The 21,929-nt window shown below is 40.4% G+C and overlaps 1 protein-coding gene across 4 annotated transcripts in view; it reads left to right on the top strand.

Annotated features, from left to right (window-relative positions):
* Positions 1–21,929, top strand: part of C3H10orf143 (chromosome 3 C10orf143 homolog) — a 41,747-nt gene that overhangs the window by 3,863 nt on the left and 15,955 nt on the right. For 2 of the 4 annotated variants that reach the window (XR_010909499.1, XM_060766826.2), the window contains exon 1: positions 14,809–14,989. The exons of the other annotated variants lie outside the window; for them this stretch is intronic. Coding sequence is in view for 1 of the 2 variants with exons in the window: in XM_060766826.2 (XP_060622809.2) it covers positions 14,918–14,989 (72 nt within the window). In the remaining variant the exon portion in view is untranslated. Of the gene's footprint in view, positions 1–14,808; positions 14,990–21,929 lie in introns of those variants that run through there. 4 annotated transcript variants of the gene reach the window in all.

Here is a 21,929-nt window from a genome sequence, read left to right on the forward strand (position 1 = left end):
TTTAAAAAGCCCATTCTTCCTTACCCACAGATCGTCAAAGTCATCACAATGGACAGAGGACAAGAAATTGTTGAAAATGCATGATAGAGCTAAATGAATTCAAGGCAAAGAGGAGGTTAAATTTTATACATAAATTTTATCTCTCCATTTTGTATAATAAAATACATAAAAATGTAACCACATGTCTACAAAGAATACTTCAAAACCTCCCACCTCCCCCTGCCATAACATACTGTATTCCAGAACTGGGAAATTGTAGTACTATTGGGAATATCAGCACTGTTTATTATGTATTAATTTGGGTTGGGGAGTTCATAGACATAGGTATATACATACCCACACACACGCTCTTTTATGAATATAAAGGGGGGGGGGGTTGTAATACTTTTCCAGATATGTGCAATTTTCCGTTACTGAAAATATTAGATCACTTCTAAATGTGTGAGCATATGCTTTTGAAGGTACTAAACATTAGAATTTAATTAGAAGCTTCAAAATTCATACTTATTTGTCAAAAGATTCTCTAATATCTATTTATCTAGCATGTAAGTATGTTTTTGTGGGTTTTTATTTAATGCATTTTTTTTCCTTTTCCTTGGTATGGGTCTTTTATTTAACATTAGAAGTATGCTAAACTCATTTGTCCTGCACATCCCAAATTGGAAAATTCTCTAAAGATAAATCAAGTTTGTAATACTTGGAAATAATTCCAATTGATGTTTAAGATTAACATTTTGGAAAATGGAAATCTCCATAATCTTTTGGAGATTTTCTGATCTTTGGAAAGGGATGGCCTTGTTAGAAGTCACAACCTTTGGAAAAATGATGCCATGACCTATTAGAGTCATAACCTTTTGAGAAAATGGCATTCACCAGCATTCATACACACACACAGCAGAGTTTCAGAAGTGTTCCTTTTAGTTGTCCAAAAACATATACTATCCCTTAAAATATATTTGCCTTTAAATCATGCTCTCAAAAGACAAAAATAATTGGACTTCTTTAAAAGTAACATAGTTGGTTTACTCACAAACTTCATGTATTCAGCATACAGGTACTTTGCTTATCAATCCAGTTACAAATAGGATTTGAAGTAGTTTCTCTGTGTAAGTACCACAGGGCATCATTCTTAGAACCAATAGTCCATAGTCCAAAGCATCTCTCTGTTCCATGAATCTAATAGAGTCTCTGTCTAGTCTGAAAGTCCAATGGAGTCTAATGGTTTCTGTACAGCATACTGTAAAGCAGGAGTCCTCAAACTACGGCCCGGGGGCCGAATACGGCCCTCCAAGGTCATTTACCCTGCCCTTGTTCAGGGTCAACCTAAGTCTGAAACGACTTGAAAGCACACAACAATAACAATCCTATCTCATCAGCCAAAAGCAGGCCCACACATATAAACATATAAGTTTATAGTTGTTAAAATTCTTCTTCACTTTAATTATTGTATTGTTCTAAAGTGTTTTTTGCACTACAAATATGATATGTGAACTGTGCATAGGAATTCATTCATTTTTTTTCAAATTATAATCCGGCCCTCCAGCAGTTTGAGGGACTATGACCTGGCCCTCTGTTTAAAAAGTTTGTGGACCTCTGCTGTAAAGCATATTTCTCTACTGAAGTCTCCTTTTTTCCCATGGTGGTAACAAGTACATAACTATGGCAGAGGATACAATTTAAAATGAATAAATACCAAGAATAAAAGTATTGACCAGGCTTTAGCACAGCAGGTTAACCACCAGCTGCAGTAAATCTTGCCCCCACCACCACCACCACCCCCATGGCCAGAACTCAGCACAGCCTCCAAGACGCTGAAGAGGGGAAAGCCTATGTATACCTCTAGCTTGTTTAAGTTGTCTGTTTTCTCATTGTATAATCGGCATTGAATGCTTGCCGTATATGTGTTCTGTGATTTGCTCTGAGTCTCGTTCAGGGTGAGAAGGGTGGGATACAAATACTGTAAATGAATGGATAAAATGAAAGTAGTTCAAACAACGTGCATTCCTTCTTAAAGTATCCACTTTACCAGTCTTCTGTATTTTAAATGAAGATTTCAATAACCTTTTAAAAACATTTCATTCAAAACACTTTTGCAGCTTTTCTCAGTTCCAAGATCAGAGCTAGTATAAACTGACCTTGGGAGACATCAGAACGTTATAGAACATTGCTTGGCCTGCTTGGCCTCCAGACTTCGGAGAGGGGTTCCATTGTTTAAAAATGGAACTATACAAAAACTATTAAAATATCTGGACTCTCCATTGAATTTTCTGACGTAGCTGTTGTAAAATCCCAGTGTTACCAATAATCCCACAGACAGCCACAACCGTATTTTAATTCTTAAATAACTACAGCAGACAAACTGAACCAGATATCAAAAACACTGGTTTTCTATTATTAAATATAGTGTGCATTAGGCTTGAGCATAATTTTAGATTAGATTGGAACTCGGAACGGATTTGTTAAATTTGGACATACTAAGGTGAGTTCCGAGGCATGCAGGAAAAGTGTGTGTGTGTGGGGGGGGGGGGGGGGGGGGTAGAATTTGAATCACCTTTTTTAAAATGTTCTATAACGTTCTGATGTCTCCCAAGGTCAGTTTAATTTTCGCTATAACCACTAAGAACTTTGGTAAAGCCAAGGGAACTTAAAGTGTTTTTAAAATCTCTTTATTTTGGCTACATTTTCACTGGCGCTGCCAGAAGGGAAGCGGTAGGTGTGGCTAATCACAGCCATCTTAACAGTGGTTTGGGAAGGCCAGGCCCCCAATGGTAGAGATTGCAAAACTCCCTGCCATAAACTACATGTCCCAGAATGCAAAGCTGCTCAGGAGCTAAATGATGGCTGAAGGACACAAATAGCTGGCTATAGCGGTCACCGTTTATAAAATAAATAATTGAATCTGCAAAGAGCTTTAAAGTAAGCAAGCATTAAGCAACTTTTGCAAAGCCAAGAGAATATAAACTGCTTTTAAAACCCAATACTTTTAATTTGGCCCGATTGCCATGAGGAAGGCATTGTGGGGTGCAGCTTTTGGGGCAGGCGGGAGTAATTGTTTGATTTGCTCTAAGCCAATTTCTGTGCTGGGTGTAAAAAAGTAATGACCTATATGTATGTGTCTTGAAGGTCCCCTCCAACTCAACAGAGGAAGCAAATGGATGTCAGGAGAGCTTGGATGGTGCCGTTCTGCCCAGATAAAGGGGGTCAGTCTAGTTGTCCCTTGATGGTGTCTGCACTATGATTTCTGTTCCTGGGTTATAAATGTCATTTCCAAATTCTTTCTGTCATAAAAACGTGGCGAAAGTTAATTACACTGTAAAAACTTTATCTTTGTGCAAGGGACATCATCCTATATAGCACATTTTGCTTTATTGAATCTCCACCAATTTATCACAGTTTCTGGCACGAAAATGAAGTTTCTGGAATAGAATAACTACTTTCAAAGTAAAGACCACATAATGAAACAGGAAATAACACTTTCAAACCAGGAACAGATTTTCTTTATCATTAATTAAAAAAAATTAATGAAAACTTTGAAAATTTATCGAAAATCTGTGGATAGGTCAAAGGTTCTGAAATTTGCTGAACTAACAGTGGTAAATGTGTTGTACCACTGTAGCAAGTTTCATCAGGATAGCTCAAAAATGAGGGAGAGAGAAGCCCCTGAAGTTTCCCTACTGTCAGTGATGTTTTCCCTATTTTCCCGCCATTAATGAAATACTTACAAAGATAAGTTTCATTAGAGTTCCGAAACTTTTAGCCCCAAAATTTGGAAAGAGCTTTAGAAATAAAGCGCCAGTGCTCCCTACTTTTGAACACAGTTTAGAACCATTTTTTCTATGGATCACACATCTTAGATCCCTTTGTCTGATTTTGTACAACTATATCTTAACAACTCTGTATTTTTCATTCAAACCAACAAAATAATGTTGTAATTAAGTTCTTAACGCATTACTGAGAAATGAGTATTTTACAAGAAGCAGCTGTAAAGGTATCTGCTTGTCTGCAGATGGCATCAACAGCCTCTGAAGACAAGCAACCATCGCCTTTTTAAAAGTTGATGATGGTGTGCAGTGATAGAATTAATCTGAACATTTGTGTTTATTTTAAAGGACGTTTGCACCTCTTTTGCAAAATAAGTTCACAACATGGCTGACAAAATATCAGTGTAAGTGCATAGAAGATAACACAGTTAAACTGTCAACAACCTTGCAATAGAAAGTGTGTGCAGCTTAAAAACTTCTAAGTATAAGGGTTTGATTTAGTTCATTTTGCATAGAACTTGGTATCACACATTTTCTTTCATTCATATCACAAGCAAAACCATCAACCCAAACCATGCCAGATAAATTTCCTATTATGTATATTATACACGGATGCAATAATAGCTAGAAAGATAAAACAACTTCAAGGAAAAACCAAAACCATCAGTATATCCTCTCTGTCCTCCCTCCTGTTGTCTTTTGAGCTGGACCAGGTGAGTGCATCTTAAAGAGCTTCACGGTGTCCCCATGACAACCCATTCTGAAGATGTCATTTAATGCAGAATACATTATTACAATATAGAGAAAAGGCACAATGAAATCGGAAAGTAGTGTTACAGACCCCGAACATTATTAAAACCATTATTAAAAATACCTTCGACAATGCACTGGTGCACATTATTTCCTCACAGCAAGTTCTGCTGAGCATAGAGATAGTTAACATGTATAGGCTTCAGTGTTTTGAGGTTACAAGTAACAAGCAACAACTATTGTGACATGTTTTAGGTAACAGTGGTTAATGAATTTACATTTCAAGTAATGTATCTTTTTAATTTTTGATACACGATAGAATGTTTATATTTTTAATATTACTTTTTAAAGGCTTTCTATCACATTCTACATGCCACTATGGTCCATAGCCCAAGTACAGTCTCTGAATCCCAAATGTATGGCCCACAAAATCTACAACTCTTTGCCCTTCATTTTTTATAGAAATTGGCACGATTTCCAGTAGTTCACTGAAAATCATATGGAAAAACCTTAAAATTTTCAAAAACACCCACACAAAGCTCCCATGATCACCTTAGACACCTGTTTTAGTCTGAATCCTTCCCACTCACATTTTGGAAAGGTATGTGATGAAGATAGTAGTCTTGATTGATAAAAAAAAAAAAGGTTCAAAACTCGTTTCAGATGTAGGGGGCACTGGTGTCAATTCCGATTTTCACAGAAAAAAAATCAAAACTTTTCAAAACTTCTGAGACTTCCAAATCCATTCGTTAATGGTTTGAAAGTGTTATTTCCTGTTTCATTGGGTGGTCTTTACTTTGAAAGTAGTTGTTTTACTCCAGAAGCGGGGAAAAGCAAGCGGAGGAAATTCCTTCCTTTTCTGGTTGAAAACTGGCTTGAGCTGAGGCCAGGAAATTCCTTCCTTCTCTGGTTTAAAACTGGCTTCTCTAGCTTGAGCCAATGCCAGGAAATTCCTTCCTTCTCTGGTTTAAACCTGGCTTCTCTGGCTTGAGCCGAGGCCAGGGACCAGAAGCGGAGAAAAGCTGAATAATTTCCGACTCACTTTCTGAGTCGTAACAAAAATGGGGGGAAAAGCTTCGGAAGGGCAAAGGGACTTCCGGTTTTTAAAAAAGCTTCGATATTGCTTCCAAAAGGTAATTTTAACAAAATTATTATGAGTTGCGAGTTATCCGAACGACTCTATCTATGCCTAGAAGATAGAGATATTTGGAGGCACTGTTGGGAGAGTAAAGAACCAGCATGGTGTAGTGGTTTGAGTGTTGGATTAAGGACTTCATCAGACGAAACTGGGGAAAGCAGGGGAAATTGTCTTCTTGCTAGTAGAATCATCATCTTTGCTTGGGAGTCTGCCTCTAAAGAAGATGGAGAATTTACTTACCCCATCATGCCTCTTCCCGCCTCAACCATTTGCTTAGAAGAGACCTAAAGCACCATGCTCAAGACAGATACCACTTCTGAGATACTGTACTTTACTTTCCTGCTCAATCCCATTCCTCTAGAAGAGACCCAAGGCACCGTTCTTAAGACACACACTACTTGTGAGATACTTGACTTTTCCCCTCAATCCCGTTTTTCTAGAGGAGACTCAAGGCACCGTTCATAAGAAAGCCCATTTCTCCACTTCACTGAAATGATTCAAGATGAGCATATCTGACAGATCCTATCCCATGTGTTTTTAAGAGCTTCCTCCCATATCCAGGTACACCAGGACCTCATAAGGTTATTTCTTCTTGGCTTCAGTTTCCTTGTTTCTCTACACTTCTGACAGAGTTCACTGAGGAAACACCATGGATGACAGCCAGAAATCTGTCTTCATCATATGATGGGCTCCGTGGTACATTGTCTATTAACTGGTTTGGAAGTGTGTGGAAAGTCGGGGGGGGGGGGGGGGGAGCTTGTATGTGATGAAGCCGTATATCTCTGGAGACAATCCTCTCTCCACTATGGAAACTTCTCTCTTAGCCTTAGAGAGAGAGAATTGCAAAGCATTTCTACTCAAATCTTGCCAAGAAAACCCGGTCACAAGTTCACATTAGGGCCGTCATAAGTCAGAAATGATTGAAGGTACACAGAAAGAAGTTGAGTGACCTATGAAAAGGGGGTTGGATGGAAAATTACTAACGGGAGCGACACTCAGGGAGCACACAACTCCTCTGTTGCACCAACTCCGCTGGCTGCCAGTTTGCTACCGGGCACAATTCAAAGTGCTGCCTTTAACTTTTAAAGCCCTAAACATTTCCAGCCCAGCTTACCGTTTCGAACATATCTCTCCCTATGAACCAGCTAGGAGCTTAAGATCCTATGGGGAGGCCCTGCTCTCGGTCCCGCCTCCTTCGCAGATGCGATTGGTGGGAACGAGAGACAGAGCCTTCTCAGTGGTGGCCCCCCGGCTATGGAATGCCCTTCCTAGGGATATCAGATTGTCCCCCTCCCTCCTAACATTTCAAAAAAAGAGTTAAAACCTGGCTCTTTGAGCAAGCATTTGCAAATGCAGTGTAACAGACTTATCTAGATCTACGGAACGATTGGACAATGCGACGGGAAAATGATTTTAGTAATGAGATGCTGAGGACTTGTGTTTTATGGTTTTTGTTTCTACTGCTTTTATATGCTCTATATTATATGTTAATGTTTTTAAATTATATTTTATGTTGTTAGTGGCATTGATTGCTGATTGTAAACCGCCTTGAGTTGCCTTCGGGCTGAGAGAGGTGGTATATAAATATGGTAAATAAATAATTTTTAAAAAATGGCACACAGACCCCAGATTTTATTAAGGTATTTTTTGATTAAAAAATAAAAAAGAATAGGTGGGAAAAGGGGGGGGGGGGAGTGGGTAGGGTAAAGAGGGATGGAAATGGGTAGGGTAAAAGAGGGAGGGAAAGAAAAGGGAAGGTAGAAACCAAAAAAGGGGGGGGAACGGGGGGTGGCTTCTTCCAGTCTTCTTTACAAGGGGTTAAATTATATCTTATTGTCCTTTTTCTCACATCCCTATTTGTCTTCTCCTAGCTAGCTGTTGACCTATGCAGCCCGAAAGAGCGTTGCATCTGTAAAGTAGGATATTTAGGTACTGCTTTATGCGGAGAGGCTAATTTAACTAATTTATAACACCATATAACCTCCCAGCAGTACGTGTAAGAATGAGGGAGTCCTCTATCAAGGACTCGGTGTCACAAGTGGACGGTGAAGCGACAGCTCTCCCTGTGGCCAGAATCGAGCATACCCTCATGAAGCTGGAAAGCTGGAATGCTAAATTGCCTGTGTGTCTGTCTATATATGTTGTATGTCTAATGGCATTGAATCTTTGCCATGTATATGTGCATTGTAATCTGCCCTGATTCCCCTGTAGGATGAGAAGGGCGGAATATAAATATTGTAAATAAATAAATAAATAAATATAAGGATTACTATGAGGTAATTACAGGAGAGAATTTAGAACTACTCTTAAAAAGAAAGAGAGGGAGACTCTACCAGCACCTTTAAGGCTATGTAATGTATAACTATTGCTTATGGTAATGGTGGCTGGCGTGCAGACATGAGAAATCTATCTAAAAATTCCTTGTATACAAATTACCATCTTATTTTTAAATTGAATCATTTTCTAACTCAATATAGTTTTAGCAGGATTCATGACTGACAGTCGATCCATCAGAGAGCAGCAGGTTACTCCAATTATAGGGAAAACTAATCCGATCTCCACAGACCATCTTGATAAAATCCCTCAGCCCTGCATCTGAGTATATGCTACACATACATCCTCTTTCTATGTATGCATCACAACATAAAAACGGCTCATGAGTGCTGTGAAGGAATTAGGAGGACAGGTATATCAACAGCTGTCAGCCTAAATAGATGAATGGAATGTGTCTTTGGAGGCGTTCTGCCTCTATATCAGATGGTATGGCCAAACAGTGAGAGATGCAGGGCTCTGGTATGTTTCCAAAAGCAGTTTTGCTATGGCTAGCAGATCAGTGGGTTACAAGGCTTGATCCAGAAGGACAATTATTGTGAAGTTAGTACTCTTTGTACTATATAAGAGAAGATGCTGGTGGAAGTTCACATCTATAAACTAAATTCAATTCTATTGATTTACTATAAATTATATTATTCTTAGGTCCCTTCCACATTGCCCCTATATCCTAGGATCTGATCCCAGATTATCTTCTTATCCCAGATTATATGCCAGTGGAGACTCATATAATCCTGTATAAAGCAAATAATCTGGGATCTGATCCTGGGATGAAGGGGCCTTAGCAAACAGATCCGCCTTGCCCATGTGTTACCATGCTTCTTCAGTATAAGCCTAGTCACTCATGAACTTGTTCTTTGAACAAAGGGAAATTTAGTCTTCGAACACAACCCCACATAGAGTGCGTTGCAGTAGTCTATACGGGGATGTAACCAGAGCGTGGACTACCGTAGTCAAGTCAAACTTCCCAATATATTCTATAAACAAATATTAATATACATTCTATAAACGAATCTTAACATATATTCATATATTATAAACATTTATTACGGTCAATGACCAGCATCAAAAGGTACAAGTGACAGGGTGTGCGAGTGTCAGAGTACACACACATGTACAAGCACATGTACAGAAGTATACAAGCAATATTCATATATTAAGAGGCAAAGAGACACAAGACACCGTAGATTTGCATGGACAAAATTAACTCTTTTTGGACCACAGACAGCAAAAATCATTTTATTCTGAGAATCTGTAGAAGTAGATCTCTAGTGGCCTCAGCAAAATGGATGTGGATTGTGCTGAATTGGTGTACAAGACAAAGAAAATCCCAGCAGCAAGGCAGTGAATTTTTCAGGACTGAAAGAGACTGTTTCTGCTCCTTTCGATGCAAGCAAACTTCTTAAAACCTTTACACAGGACTCATATGGGGATCATTAAAAATAGACTAGGATGTCTCTGCACCAACATCCTTTTGCAATATTCCAACAAGTGCTCAAAAACAGGCAATTGAGACCACAGATCTTCTGGCCATCCAAAAGATGTGTTACTGCTTTCAAATCCTTGTCTCGTTGAAAAAGAAGGGAAAACAGGATTTAGCACAAGTTGCTCAGTGAAAAACAAATGTTTAGAAAAGTTATTTTGGGATTATAAATCCTTGACATTTATAGTTAGCAAGATCCTACTAGACTTTTTCCTAGAGCAAACTAACATAGCTATCCTTCTGGAATTTCCCCCCGTTGGTCCTAATAAAGGAAATGTAGTGGTCCATACCTGGTGGTTTGCTTCAGTGAGATTCTTGTCCATTCACCACTATCCACAAAGTTCCCTGGAGTGGTTTCTTGGCAGCAATATCACACTTGGTACAATCTGATAATCTTATATCAGATATTTTAGCCCCTCACATTTTTAGATATTTATAACAATTCAAATATCATTTCAATTAAAATACAAGTAAATGAAAACAATATAGCCAGAGGTATCCATCCAATCCTCTGTCTGTCATTCCACTCCCAAGGGCTGTCATCCTAGCCTGACAGGATCACTCCTCCTAATTCCTTTCCATCAATGCAATCAATGTTCCACCCTCTCTCCACACCTGACACTATTTGGAGCCTATAGTAAATTTCAACAGAGCTCATTCCCATGCCAATTGGCAATGTGTCCCCCATTATTTGGATGGGCATTCCTTTTCAAGCATACCAGTTGCAGGGAATGGGCCTGTTCTTTACCATTGGCATTTCTTTCCAAGTCTCCGCTATAGGGAATGTGTTTACAATGGGCATTCCTTTTGGATCATCTCCGCTGTAGGGAACGCATAGGGATATAATAAAAACAATCACAATATACCAGTTGTTTCCAATAGGCATTCCTTTTGGATGATCTCAGTTGTAGGGAACGCATAGGGATATAATAAAAACAATAACAATATACCAGTTGTTCTTTTGGAATGTCCATTGGAACATTCTACACTCCTAGATCTGATGAAAACAAGAACATTGTTGTTGTTCATTCGTTCAGTTGTTTCCGACTCTTCGTGACCTCATGGACCAGCCCACGCCAGAGCTCCCTGTCGGCCATCACCACCCCCAGCTCCTTCAAGGTCAATCCAGTCACTTCAAGTATGCCATCCATCCATCTTGCCCTTGGTCAGCCCCTATTCCTTTTTCCTTCCTTTTTCCCCAGCATAACTGTCTTATCTAAGCTTTCCTTTCTTCTCATGATGTGGCCAAAGTACTTCATTTTGGCTTCTACTATCCTTCCCTCTAATGAGCAGTCAGGCTTTATTTCCTGAAGTATGGACTGGTTGTATCTTCTCGCAGTCCAAGGCACACTCAGAACCCTCCTCCAGCACCAAAAAACAAGAAGATACACATAGCATAAGAACAAATGCCCTCTTTTCATCAATGGAAAAAGTAAGCCTCCCTCCAGCATATTGATGGCACCGAGGTCCTGTTGTAATACTTAGAAATAATTCCAAATGATGTTGATGTGCATGATTAAGATTAAGACATCAGATTTCTTACCATCTGATTTTTAGAAAAGGACTCCATAACAGCAATAAAGGAAGATGTAGTGGTTTTAAAAAACCAATCATTATATAAAATACTACTAAGTCTTACAAAGTATTTTATATAAGATCAAGACAGTTGATAGTCTGCTTTTCCCCATTTTTAATATTCATGTTTATCCTACACAGAACTGTACATTCAAAAGTATTTCTTCCAATTTGTTTCTGGCTTTCCATACTGAATCTGTGGGTTGAATTTTTCTGAAATTTGTCAGGATGTCTATCTCAGTGAATGCTTCCTTATGTGAACTACATATTGGTCATAATTAAAGGTAAATGCCATTTCATGAATCTGAACTAAGTCACAGTGTTGTCTCTACTGTAAACATGAAACAGTGTCTCTTGTCCTTTGGCCTCACATTTGAAAGTGGGCAAGGATCAGAAATCTGTACCTTTGGAACTTAGTGATATGGCATTCCTGGTGCCACGGATACATGATATAATGCTACAGAATCATAAATGAGCACATTTGTGTGTATATACTTATTTTACAGAGGTTTGCAAATGTAAGAAGTCTGACAAGGCTACGTATGTAGGATTGTTTGATTTTAAGAGCGAATGGGCTCTCGAGTACCAAAAGGAAGGCACCTTTCTGCCAAGTTCACCTGTCGATTCTACATCCCTACTTTCAGGTGGGAGGTACTAAAACAAACAAGAATACCAGCTGGAAACAATAGGAGCAAAGGGACCAGGCAATGGAAATAATGGGAGCAGCAAATGCTCATTGACATGACAGGGCTCCTTCAAAGTAAACGCAAGCTACAAACAAAGCAGGGGTAGATTACATTAACCGCATTGATAGGGAGAAATGGACAGGGAATAGACGTGTCAGATCTTGGGAGACTGGAGTCCCAGGCCTGTCACTCTAGCCCCAGGGGCCTTCGCTTCAGCCCTAGCCCTGTCATGCCACTCCATGGGGTTGTCACTTCTCTCCCAGGGGTATCCATCCAATCCTCCGTCTGTCATTCCACTCCCAAGGGCTGTCATCCTAGCCTGACAGGACCAGACCTCCTAATTCCTCCCCATCAATGCAGTTAATGTGGACTGCTCCACCTCCTCTCCACACCTGACACTATTTGGAGCCTGCGGTAAGTTTCAACAGAGCCCACTCTCATGCCAATTGGCAATGTGTCCCCCATTATTTGGATGGGCATTCTTCTTCAAGCATCCCAGTTGCAGAGAAAATGTCTGTTCTTTAGAATGGGCATTTCTTTCCAAGCCCCTGTTATAGGCAATGTGCCAAGTGTTTACAATGGGCATTCTTTTTTGCCACCACATCCCATTGTTGGCTATTCAGTCTAACAACGGAAGCCTCTGCCTTGTATCGTTCTATCTGGTTGTATATCGCAAGAGAGGATTCTACTCCTGGTACTTCCCGTACCTTGGGAAATCAGATCTGGCCACAGTGGTCCACGTTCTTGTTACATCCCGAATAGATTACTGCAACACACTCTACGTGGGGTTGCCTTTGAAGACTGTTCGGAAACTTCAATTAGTCCAACGGGCGGCGGCCAGATTACTCACTGGAGCGTCATACAGGGAACATACCATCCCTCTGTTTGTCAGCTCCACTGGCTGCCGATCCAGTTCCGAGCACAATTCAAAGTGCTGGTTTTGACCTACAAAACCCTATACGGCTCCGGCCCAGCGTACCTGTCCGAACGCATCTCCTTCTACGTCCCATCTCGGAATTTAAGATCTTCTGGGGAGGCCCTGCTCTCAGCCCCACCTCTATCACAAGTGAGGTTGGTGGGGACGAGGAGCAGGGCCTTCTCGGTGGTGGCCCCTCGCCTGTGGAATTCGCTTCCCGGGGAAATTAGGTCATCGACATTCCTCCTCTCTTTTAGAAGGAAACTAAAAACATGGATATGGGACCAGGCCTTTGGGTAATCCCCCCTAGGGGGTTGAGAAGGGCGGGGTATAAGCACTCGAAATAAATAAATCGAAATAAATAAATAATCTGGCAGACAGACAAAGGACAGTGATGACTAGAATTGGATAGGATTATGACAATACTGAAGGAATTTACGGATTTTGAGCTTGGCGAACGTTGATCACTAGATTGGTTTTTATTAGTTGTATTGTATAACTGGATTGTTTTAATTATTTTATCATTGTTGCTGCTATGCATTTTATCTTACTATGTGTACTGCTGGCATCGAATTGTGCCTTTTGTAAGCCGCCCTGAGTCCCCCTTCAGGGGTTGAGAAGGGCAGGGGTAGAAATGCTTGAAATAAATAATAAATAAATACTCTAAAGGGTTTATGGTTCTTCTCTGAAAGATCCCCTGCCACGCGTTGCTGTCCCCTGCCACGCGTTGCTGTGGCCCAGTCTGGTGATCTGAAAAATAAAGTAAAGAGAAAGTGTTGGTTTCTGATATATGTTGCTTGTGGGTAAACAGTATTTCTTGTTTCTTTGTCAGTGTTGAAGTAGATATTGTTTAGTTTGCCTACTCTGGAACATGCAACATATCATTTGTCCTTCGTTAGGAGTCCCTTTCAAATCTTTGATACTATATCTGTCATATATGTGTGTGTGAATCATATCTATCTATCTATATCTCTGGCTGGCTGGCTCTCTGTCAGGAGGGCTTTATGTTTTCTTACTCTGCTGAAGGGAGTTGGACTGGGTGGCCTTAAGTATTTTCTGTTGGTCATGAGGGTTCTGTGTGGGAAGTTTGCCCCTATTCTGTCGTTCGTGGGGTTCAGAATGCTCTTTGATTGTAGGTGAACTGTGAATCCCAGTGACTACAACTCCCAAATGTCAAGGACTATTTTTCTCAAACTCCATCTGTGTTCATATTGGGGCCTATTGAGTGCTTGTGCCAAGTTTGGTCCAGATCCATCATTGTTTGAGTCCACAGTGCTCTCTGGATGTAGGTGAACTACAACTCCCAAACTCAAGGTCAATGCCCACTAAACCCTTCTAGTGTTTTCTGTTGGTCATGGGAGTTCCGTGTGCCAAGTTTGGTTCAATTCCATTGTTGATGGAGTTTGGAATGCTCTTTGATTGTAGGTGAACTATAAATCCCAGTAACTACAACTCCCAAATGTCAAGGTCTATTTCCCTTAAACTCCATCTGTGTTCATATTTGGGCATATGGAATATTCGTGCCAAGTTTGGTCCAGATCCATCATTGTTTGAGTCCACAGTGCTCTCTGGATGTAGGTGAACTACAACTCCCAAACTAAAGGTCAATGCCCACTAAACCCTTCTAGTGTTTTCTGTTGCTCATGGGAGTTCTGTGTGCCAAGTTTGATGCAATTCCATCGTTGGTGGAGTTCAGAGTGCTCTTTGATTGTAGGTGAACTATAAATCCCAGCAACTACAACTCCCAAATGACAAAATCATATTTTTTGAGTGATGGTCGCTCCTTGTATTGTGAGATGATTTGTTGCCAAATTTGGTGTGATTTTGTTCATTGGTTCTTTTGTTTTTAAAGTACTCATTATGCACAGAGCATTTATATAGATATATAGAATAGAAGAATAGCTAGCTAGCTAGATGACCTCCAAAAAAAGGTTATAAATGCCATTTTCCAACAGCATGGCCCCACTTGAACTGGTTGCTGGCTATGGATCAGGGGGAGTTCTGGTTGGACAAGGTCTCTTAGTTGGATCAGGTCTCTATCCTGCATTGAGCTAGGGAAGTCCATGCGATATCAAACCGCATCTACTCTGCAGTGTAGAGCCCCCCGACGGTGATGGCAGGCAGGCAGGCCCTGGCCGAAGACACGCCCGCCACCGACAGAGGAGGGGAAAAAGAAGGCGGAGCGCCGGCCGAGGAGCAGCCCCAGGAGAAGCAGACCCCGGTGAGCGGGATTGAGGCGCAGAGAAGGAGCCGCGTCCTCCACTGGGGCTGCGGGCCATGAACCTGGTGGCGGAAAGGCCCGAGCAGAAGCGGAGGCCCCCGGAATGCTCTTTGCTGGAGCCCGAGCCGGTAAGCGGGCAAGGCGGCCTGAGCATGCGCAGTAACACCGCGCTGGTGCCGGGGCTCCCTGCAGGTTCCTTTCGCTTCTGCTTTGCAAGGCTCTGGCCATGCCTTTGCTGCAAGGGCTGGGGATTAGCCCTGCCAAGTCTGCGTCAGCCAGGGTCAGGGAAACTTTGGAAAGAAACTCTTGCTGTAAATACCCGAAAACCAACACATCCTAGAAAGACAGAGAGAGAGAGAGAGAAAAAGGATCTATAATAGAAAGAGAGAGGGATAAAGGATCTATAATTTTTATATATAACTTTTGTAAATAATAATAATAAATAAAATTATAACTTTTAAAAAAGAATGCTCTAAATAATACCCCAAAGGCACCAGATCCTTTCTCTCTCCATCTCCAGAATCTGATGGCTTTAGGGCATACTTTTTAAAAAGTTATATAAAATTATATACAATATATATACTATATATAACTTTTAAGAAGTATGCGCTAAATAATACCCCAAAGGCACCAGATCCTTTCTCTCTCTGTTTCTCCATCTCTCTCCAGGATCTCATGGCTTTAGGGCATACTTTTTAAAAAGTTATATAAAGTTGTATACAATATATATCTACCTATCCTATATGTGTATGTGTGTTTGTATGTTTGTTTGTTTGTGTGTGTGTGTAGAGAGAGAGAGAGAAAGGATCTATAATTATATATATATAACTTTAAAAAAAGTATGCCCCAAATAATACCCCAAAGGCACCAGATCCTTTCTCTCTCCATCTTTTTCCTTTATATACAAAATATACCTACTTATCCTGTGTGTGTGTGTGTATGTTTGTTTGTGTGTCTATAAATGTGTGTCTATAAATGTATATATAACTTTGAAAAAGTATACCCTAAATAATATCCCAAAGGCACCAGATCCCCCCCCCCCCCACTCTCTCCATCTCTCTCCAGGATCTGATGGCTTTAGGACATACTTTTTAAAAAGTTATTTAAAAATTATATACAATATATATCTACCTATTCTATGTGTATGCCTGTGTGTGTAGAGATAGAGAGAAAGGATCTATAACATTATGTATGACTTTTAAAAAAGTATGCCCTAAATAATACCCCAAAAGCACCAGATCCTTTCTCTCTCTCTCTCTCCATCTTTTTCCTTTATATACAAAATACAGGGTTAGTCAAAATGCATAGGCCAATAAGCCATTCAATTGAATGGCTTATTGGCCTATGCATTTTGACTAACCCTGTATAGCAACCTATCCTATATGTATATGTATGTGTATGTGTTTTTATATGGATATATATATATATATTCCTGCCCCTTGTTCCCCTCCTTTAAAGATAGATAGAAAGAATAGCACTCAGAAAACGGGGAATTCCAGACAGGAATCAAGCAGGGCCAGCTAACATTCTCCCATGCAGGAAGCAGCCAGGCGTTGAAGCTGCAAGGCTATTCAGTGCTAATCATGCAGGCTAATTGCAACATTCACTCTTGCCTCCAACAGACAAGAGTTCTTTTTTCTCCCACTCAGGACATTCCACAGATATATAAACCTCGCTTGCCTAGTTTCCAACAGACCTCACAACGTCTGAGGATGCCTGCCATAGATGTGGGCGAAACATCAGGAGAGAATGCTTCTGGAACATGGCAATATAGCCCTGAAAACTCACAGAAACCCAGGGATTCCAGCCATGAAAGTCTTCAGCAACATATAGATAGATACATAGATAGATATAATGGTGCGCTTTTGTTATTATGTGTTATATAATTACACTATGTAAGACAATTTGAAACGTTTTCTGTTCCTAGTTTGAAAGTGTTATTTCCCATTTCATTATACAGTCCATACTTTGAAAGTTGTTCTACTCCAGAAACTTTTTTTTGTACCTGCTGCAAACTATGTGAAATTAGCTTAGACTATGAGATAGTCATTGAAAAACTATAGCAAATGTGCTGCAGGATGTCCCTTGAAAACAAAGTTTTTGCAGTTTAGTAAATATTTTCCATGTTTTTTATGATAGAACCAATTAGGAAATGACATTTATAACCCAGGAACAAAAATCACGTTATCTATGTATTTTGTTGCATGTATTTTATGTTCATGTGTTTTGACTTTGTTGTACCACACCTTGAGATTCCAGGACAGGCAGGTAATACATTATTATTATTATTATTATTATTAATAATAATAATAATTTTTATTATATTTATATTATATTATTGTTGTTATTATTATTTATATAGGATAATGTACCATAAACTGTGTGTGTATGTGTGTGTGTGTATATACACACACACATACACACACCTTATATTCAAGCTAATGGACTAGAGTAAATTAAATTATAGATTGCTATTCTTTTAATCAATTAATAGTAACTTTACTGGCATCAGATCATGCCTGATCTTGGAAGCTAAGCAGGGTCAGCCCTGGTTAGTACTTGGGTGGGAGACAGTCAATAGATACAGTACCTATTCTCTTTCAGAGGGAGGAACTAGCAAAACCACCTCTGAGTCTTCCTTGCCTGAAACAGCTCCATGAAATGCATGGGGGAGCACTTCTACACTGTTCAGTTCGACACCACTTTAATTGTTAATGGAAACCTGGGAATTGTATTTTGGTGGGGCATCAGCAGAGAAGGCTAAAGACCTTGTGAAACTACAGCTCGCCCGATTCCATACCATTGAGCCATGGCAGTGAAAGTGGTGTCAAACTACATTGGTTCTACAGTGTGCATGCACCCAAACACAAAAGTTGGAAACAGACTCTAGGAAAAGAATGAGCAGCCCTTTTCGGATGACTAGTTGCAGTCTCAAAACTGAATTGCAACAAGGACTAACAAGGGGGAGGGAACAGTTTGAGTGTCTTTGCCAGTCTGGCAAGTTGTCTCCCAGCTCTTTCCCAGGCTTCTCCTTTGAAAGGCATCATGCGTGACCTGGATTTACTCATGGAGGATTTGATGCCTTCCTTGGCAGAAAGGCTCTTGGCATTGCTTGAGATTCTGAGAAGCGGCCTCCTCCGGCTGCCTGATGTCCAGCTTTCGGTTTCTTTTGTTGTTTTCAAGTACCTTGGCTTCCTACACACTGTAGAATGGATGCAGTTTGTCACCACTTTAACTGCCAGGGCTCCTTGCTGTGAATCCGGAGAGTTTTCGTTTTACAAGGTCTTTAGTCTTTTCTTGCCTAATTACAATTCCTGATTGTTGTTTTTTTTAGTCAGTGCTGATTTTGTCTTTCTTTCTTTTTAATGTTTTGGCTACAATATTGTAAGTAAGTAAGTAAAACTTTATTTATATCCCACCCCATCTCTTCATGGGGTGGGATAGCTCACAACATAAAAAGGCAAACATCAATGCCATAAAAATACATCAATAAATTAAGCAGTACAAACATTCAACCAAATAAGAGCAATAAAACACATCACACAATATTGTGGTATTATCTGGAACGGGATGACACCATGAGCTACCACACCAAGTGGCATCAAACCTAGTACAGGCGATCCCTGAGTTACAAACATCCAACAAACAACTGGAAATGCTGACACGATATGAGGATTTAAAGATCGAACTGCAAGGACTGGCACAAGCCAGTCAAGGTGGTCCCAGTGGTGATCGGCACACTGGGTGCAGTGCCTAAAGGCCTTGGCCTGCACTTAAACACAATCGGCATTGACAAAATTATATATTGTAACTCCTGAAAATGAACCTACATGAGTATCAAAAGGAGAAAAGACCAAATGTCTGATATATATACATAACACAACAACAAGTGATCCCGGGTACAATGTCCTTTTTTCGGGGGATCCTTCTTCAGGTTGTGTTGATTTACAAATAGTCTATAACAGTCTTTTGATGTGTGGTTATTTTCTTCTTGAATCTGTGGTCTCAAGATCTTCTTGTATGTTGTTATGGATAGATTGCTGTCTCTTTAATTAAACTTGCTCAGTCCTGTTTCAATTCAAGGCTTTTTTGTGCTGCTTATCTTCTAAACAAAACAGGCACATACTGATAGTAACTGTAATGAATTAACCAAAATAGATATGTATAAACACCCCATATGTTCTATAAAACCTTACTTTATTTCAGAGGAATTAAAAATCATCTCACTATTCCTTTCCTGTGAAATCCCTATGAAGTTCATTGGGTTACTATAAGTCAACAAGTCACTTGAAGGCACAGTCATGCACAGGGATGGAGTAACTGCAAAAGAAAGACAGTTACTAGCCATTGTTTTGTGCATATATACTTTCACGGACTTGACTTATATAGCAATACCATATATTTCACAGGTTTTCTTAGGCAGGGAATATTCAGAGATGGTTTGTTGTTGGCTTCCTGAGAAATATAGCCCATAGCACATTCCATGGCAATCTGCCATCCAAGTACTAACCAGGGCCACACCAGCTTTGCTTCCAAGTTCAAATGGGATCTGGTGTCTTTGGGTTATTTAAACCCGTCATTGACAATGACAAGTTGAAAACCGTATTCTAGCGATTTTTTCTCTGTCTCCTGCTTCTAACATTTCTTGTATTGCCATCAATGGAAGAGGCTGCGTGCAAATCAGTCATCAGCAAGGGCATGACCTGAGGTGTTGCCCCAAGTTTTTCCTTTTGGCACATGCAAGTTTTGCAGACTTATTTTAAAGAGTGAAGCATAAAGCTTTAGGCCTGAGGAAAAAGGAAAGGCCCTAGGTCATAAGCCTCAACCTCATCTACCAGTCCAGGCATTCTTCAAGTTAAACTATCCCTGACAGCTGCTTTTACTGCTTCTTCAAAGCTTCAAGTGATTCTACATCACCTTCCTGGCGGGTTTCCTCATCCATCAGGCCTCTTCTCTCCTCCAAGAAAGCAGCAGATTCTGTCGGGGAAATTTCATGAGCTGTCATGGACGTGAGAATGGAGGAAGATGTACCAGCCTGGATATACATAAATGTCAGAAGCCATTACTTACCCATTTATAAATTTAGATGGCCGGCTCTTCTGACACAACACCTTGACAGTTCAGAGAGGCAGGAGGATAAGGTGGATGCTGCAGGGACAAGGGGAGACGCAGTGGATTTTGTGCACTGGAGAGAAAGCATGGCCTGAGGGTGGAAAATCTTACTCTTGCCTTACATTTTCATTGCTTGTGTGTGGGAATTTGAAATATTAAACTCAATTGTTTACTGTATTTGCTCTGAGAGCAAGATACATGTGGAAAAAGGATCCAGGAAGTGACGTAGAAGTGTATCTTTCTGCTTAAGGACATTCTTCTTAAAGATATTTTTCCAAACTTTCTCCCCAAACCATAAAAATATAATTGTGCTACATGTTCAGTTAGCAAAGATAATGATAACAATTACAAACTGGTGTTATATTTTAAAATATTTGTCTCTCCGCTGATGAAATTGCTAACTAAAGTGGGCAAGTATTTGCTGGAATTTGGTTCTAGGTAAAATGTAAAGGTAAAGGTTTTCCCTTGACATTAAGCCTAGTTTTGTCTGACTCTGGGGAGTGATCCTCATCTCCATTTCTAAGCTGAAGAACCAGCATTGTCCGTAGGTTGGCAGAAGCTGGGGCTAACAGCGGGAGCTCACCCCATTCCCTGGATTTGAACCACTGACCTTTTGGTCAGCAAGTTCAGCAGCTCAGCAATTTATCCTGTTGTGCTGCCAGGGGCTCCCGATCCCAGGATCCTGCATGAATGCCAAAATCCAAGGATGCTTAACTCCCCTTATATATAATCTATATCTATCCATACACATTATAAAAGTGAAAATATATATGTGTGTATGTGGCTATGATGCCCACTTCCACAGCCAGACTCCCACTTCCACAAACAGCTTGAGGAGCCACCAAAAGCCCTCCCTCCAATGACATTTCAGGTTATAGCGAGTGCCATGAACATGTAGCCCAATCCATGTCAAAGTCCTCCCCAAACACTATACTGCCCACCACCCAAGGAATGCTTTCTTTCTGGGACAATTTCATCCTAGATTTTATGTGTTTCCTCCACCACAGAGACATCCCAGTGTTTCTTACTCTCCATTGGTGTGGAATTTGCATGATCCCGCCCACGGCCTCTCCCTTAACCCATTCCTACTTTTTTCAACTCTGTCTACTCAACAAACAGAGCAGAACTAATCAGCAACTAAACATACTGGAGGAGTTTGGGGTATTGACTCTATATAATGGAAGTTGTAGTTCACCCTGCATAAAATCAGATCACCGCAACCCCTGACAATGGACCTAGAGCACATTTGGCACACAGACTCCCCCATGACCAAAGAAAAATATTGGAGATGTTTTGGGGGAATTCACTTTATAGCCATTGTAGATACTGGGATTTATAGTTCTCCTACAATCAAAGAGCACTCTGGACCCCACCAACAATGGCCCTGGACCTAAATTGGCACACAGAACCACCATAACCAGCTGAAAATACTGGAGGGATTTGGAGGGAACTGACCTTCATTTCTGGAAGTTGTAGTTCACTTACATCCAGAGACACTGTGATCACCACCGATGATGGATCTGGACCAAACTTGGCACACAGAACCTCTATGACCAACCGAACCTACTGGAGGAATTTGAGGGAACTGACCCACCAATGAGAGCTGTAGTTTATCCTGCAGTCAGCAATCACACTGAACCCCACCAATGATGCATCTAAAGCAAACTTGCCCAACATGACAAACTTTAACTACTGATGGAGTTTCAGGTGGTTAACCTAGCATGATGCCATCCAGTAGTCACCATCTGTTCACCAACAGAAAAATATATCTAATAATCTAGATCTGATGTAGTTGTTGGAGTTCAGCCTGTGATTGTGTTTCAGGATCAGGGTGCTTTGGATGTGGGACGTGATAGCAATGAATTTCAAGATGGCAATGGTCTGGTCAATGATACGGATGCAGAGAAGGATCAGGAAACCCCTGTGCAAAGTGAAGTTTCCCATGAGAATGTCCCT

This window comes from Anolis sagrei, chromosome 3 (assembly GCF_037176765.1).
Source record: "Anolis sagrei isolate rAnoSag1 chromosome 3, rAnoSag1.mat, whole genome shotgun sequence".
NCBI classification, from domain to species: domain Eukaryota; kingdom Metazoa; phylum Chordata; class Lepidosauria; order Squamata; family Dactyloidae; genus Anolis; species Anolis sagrei.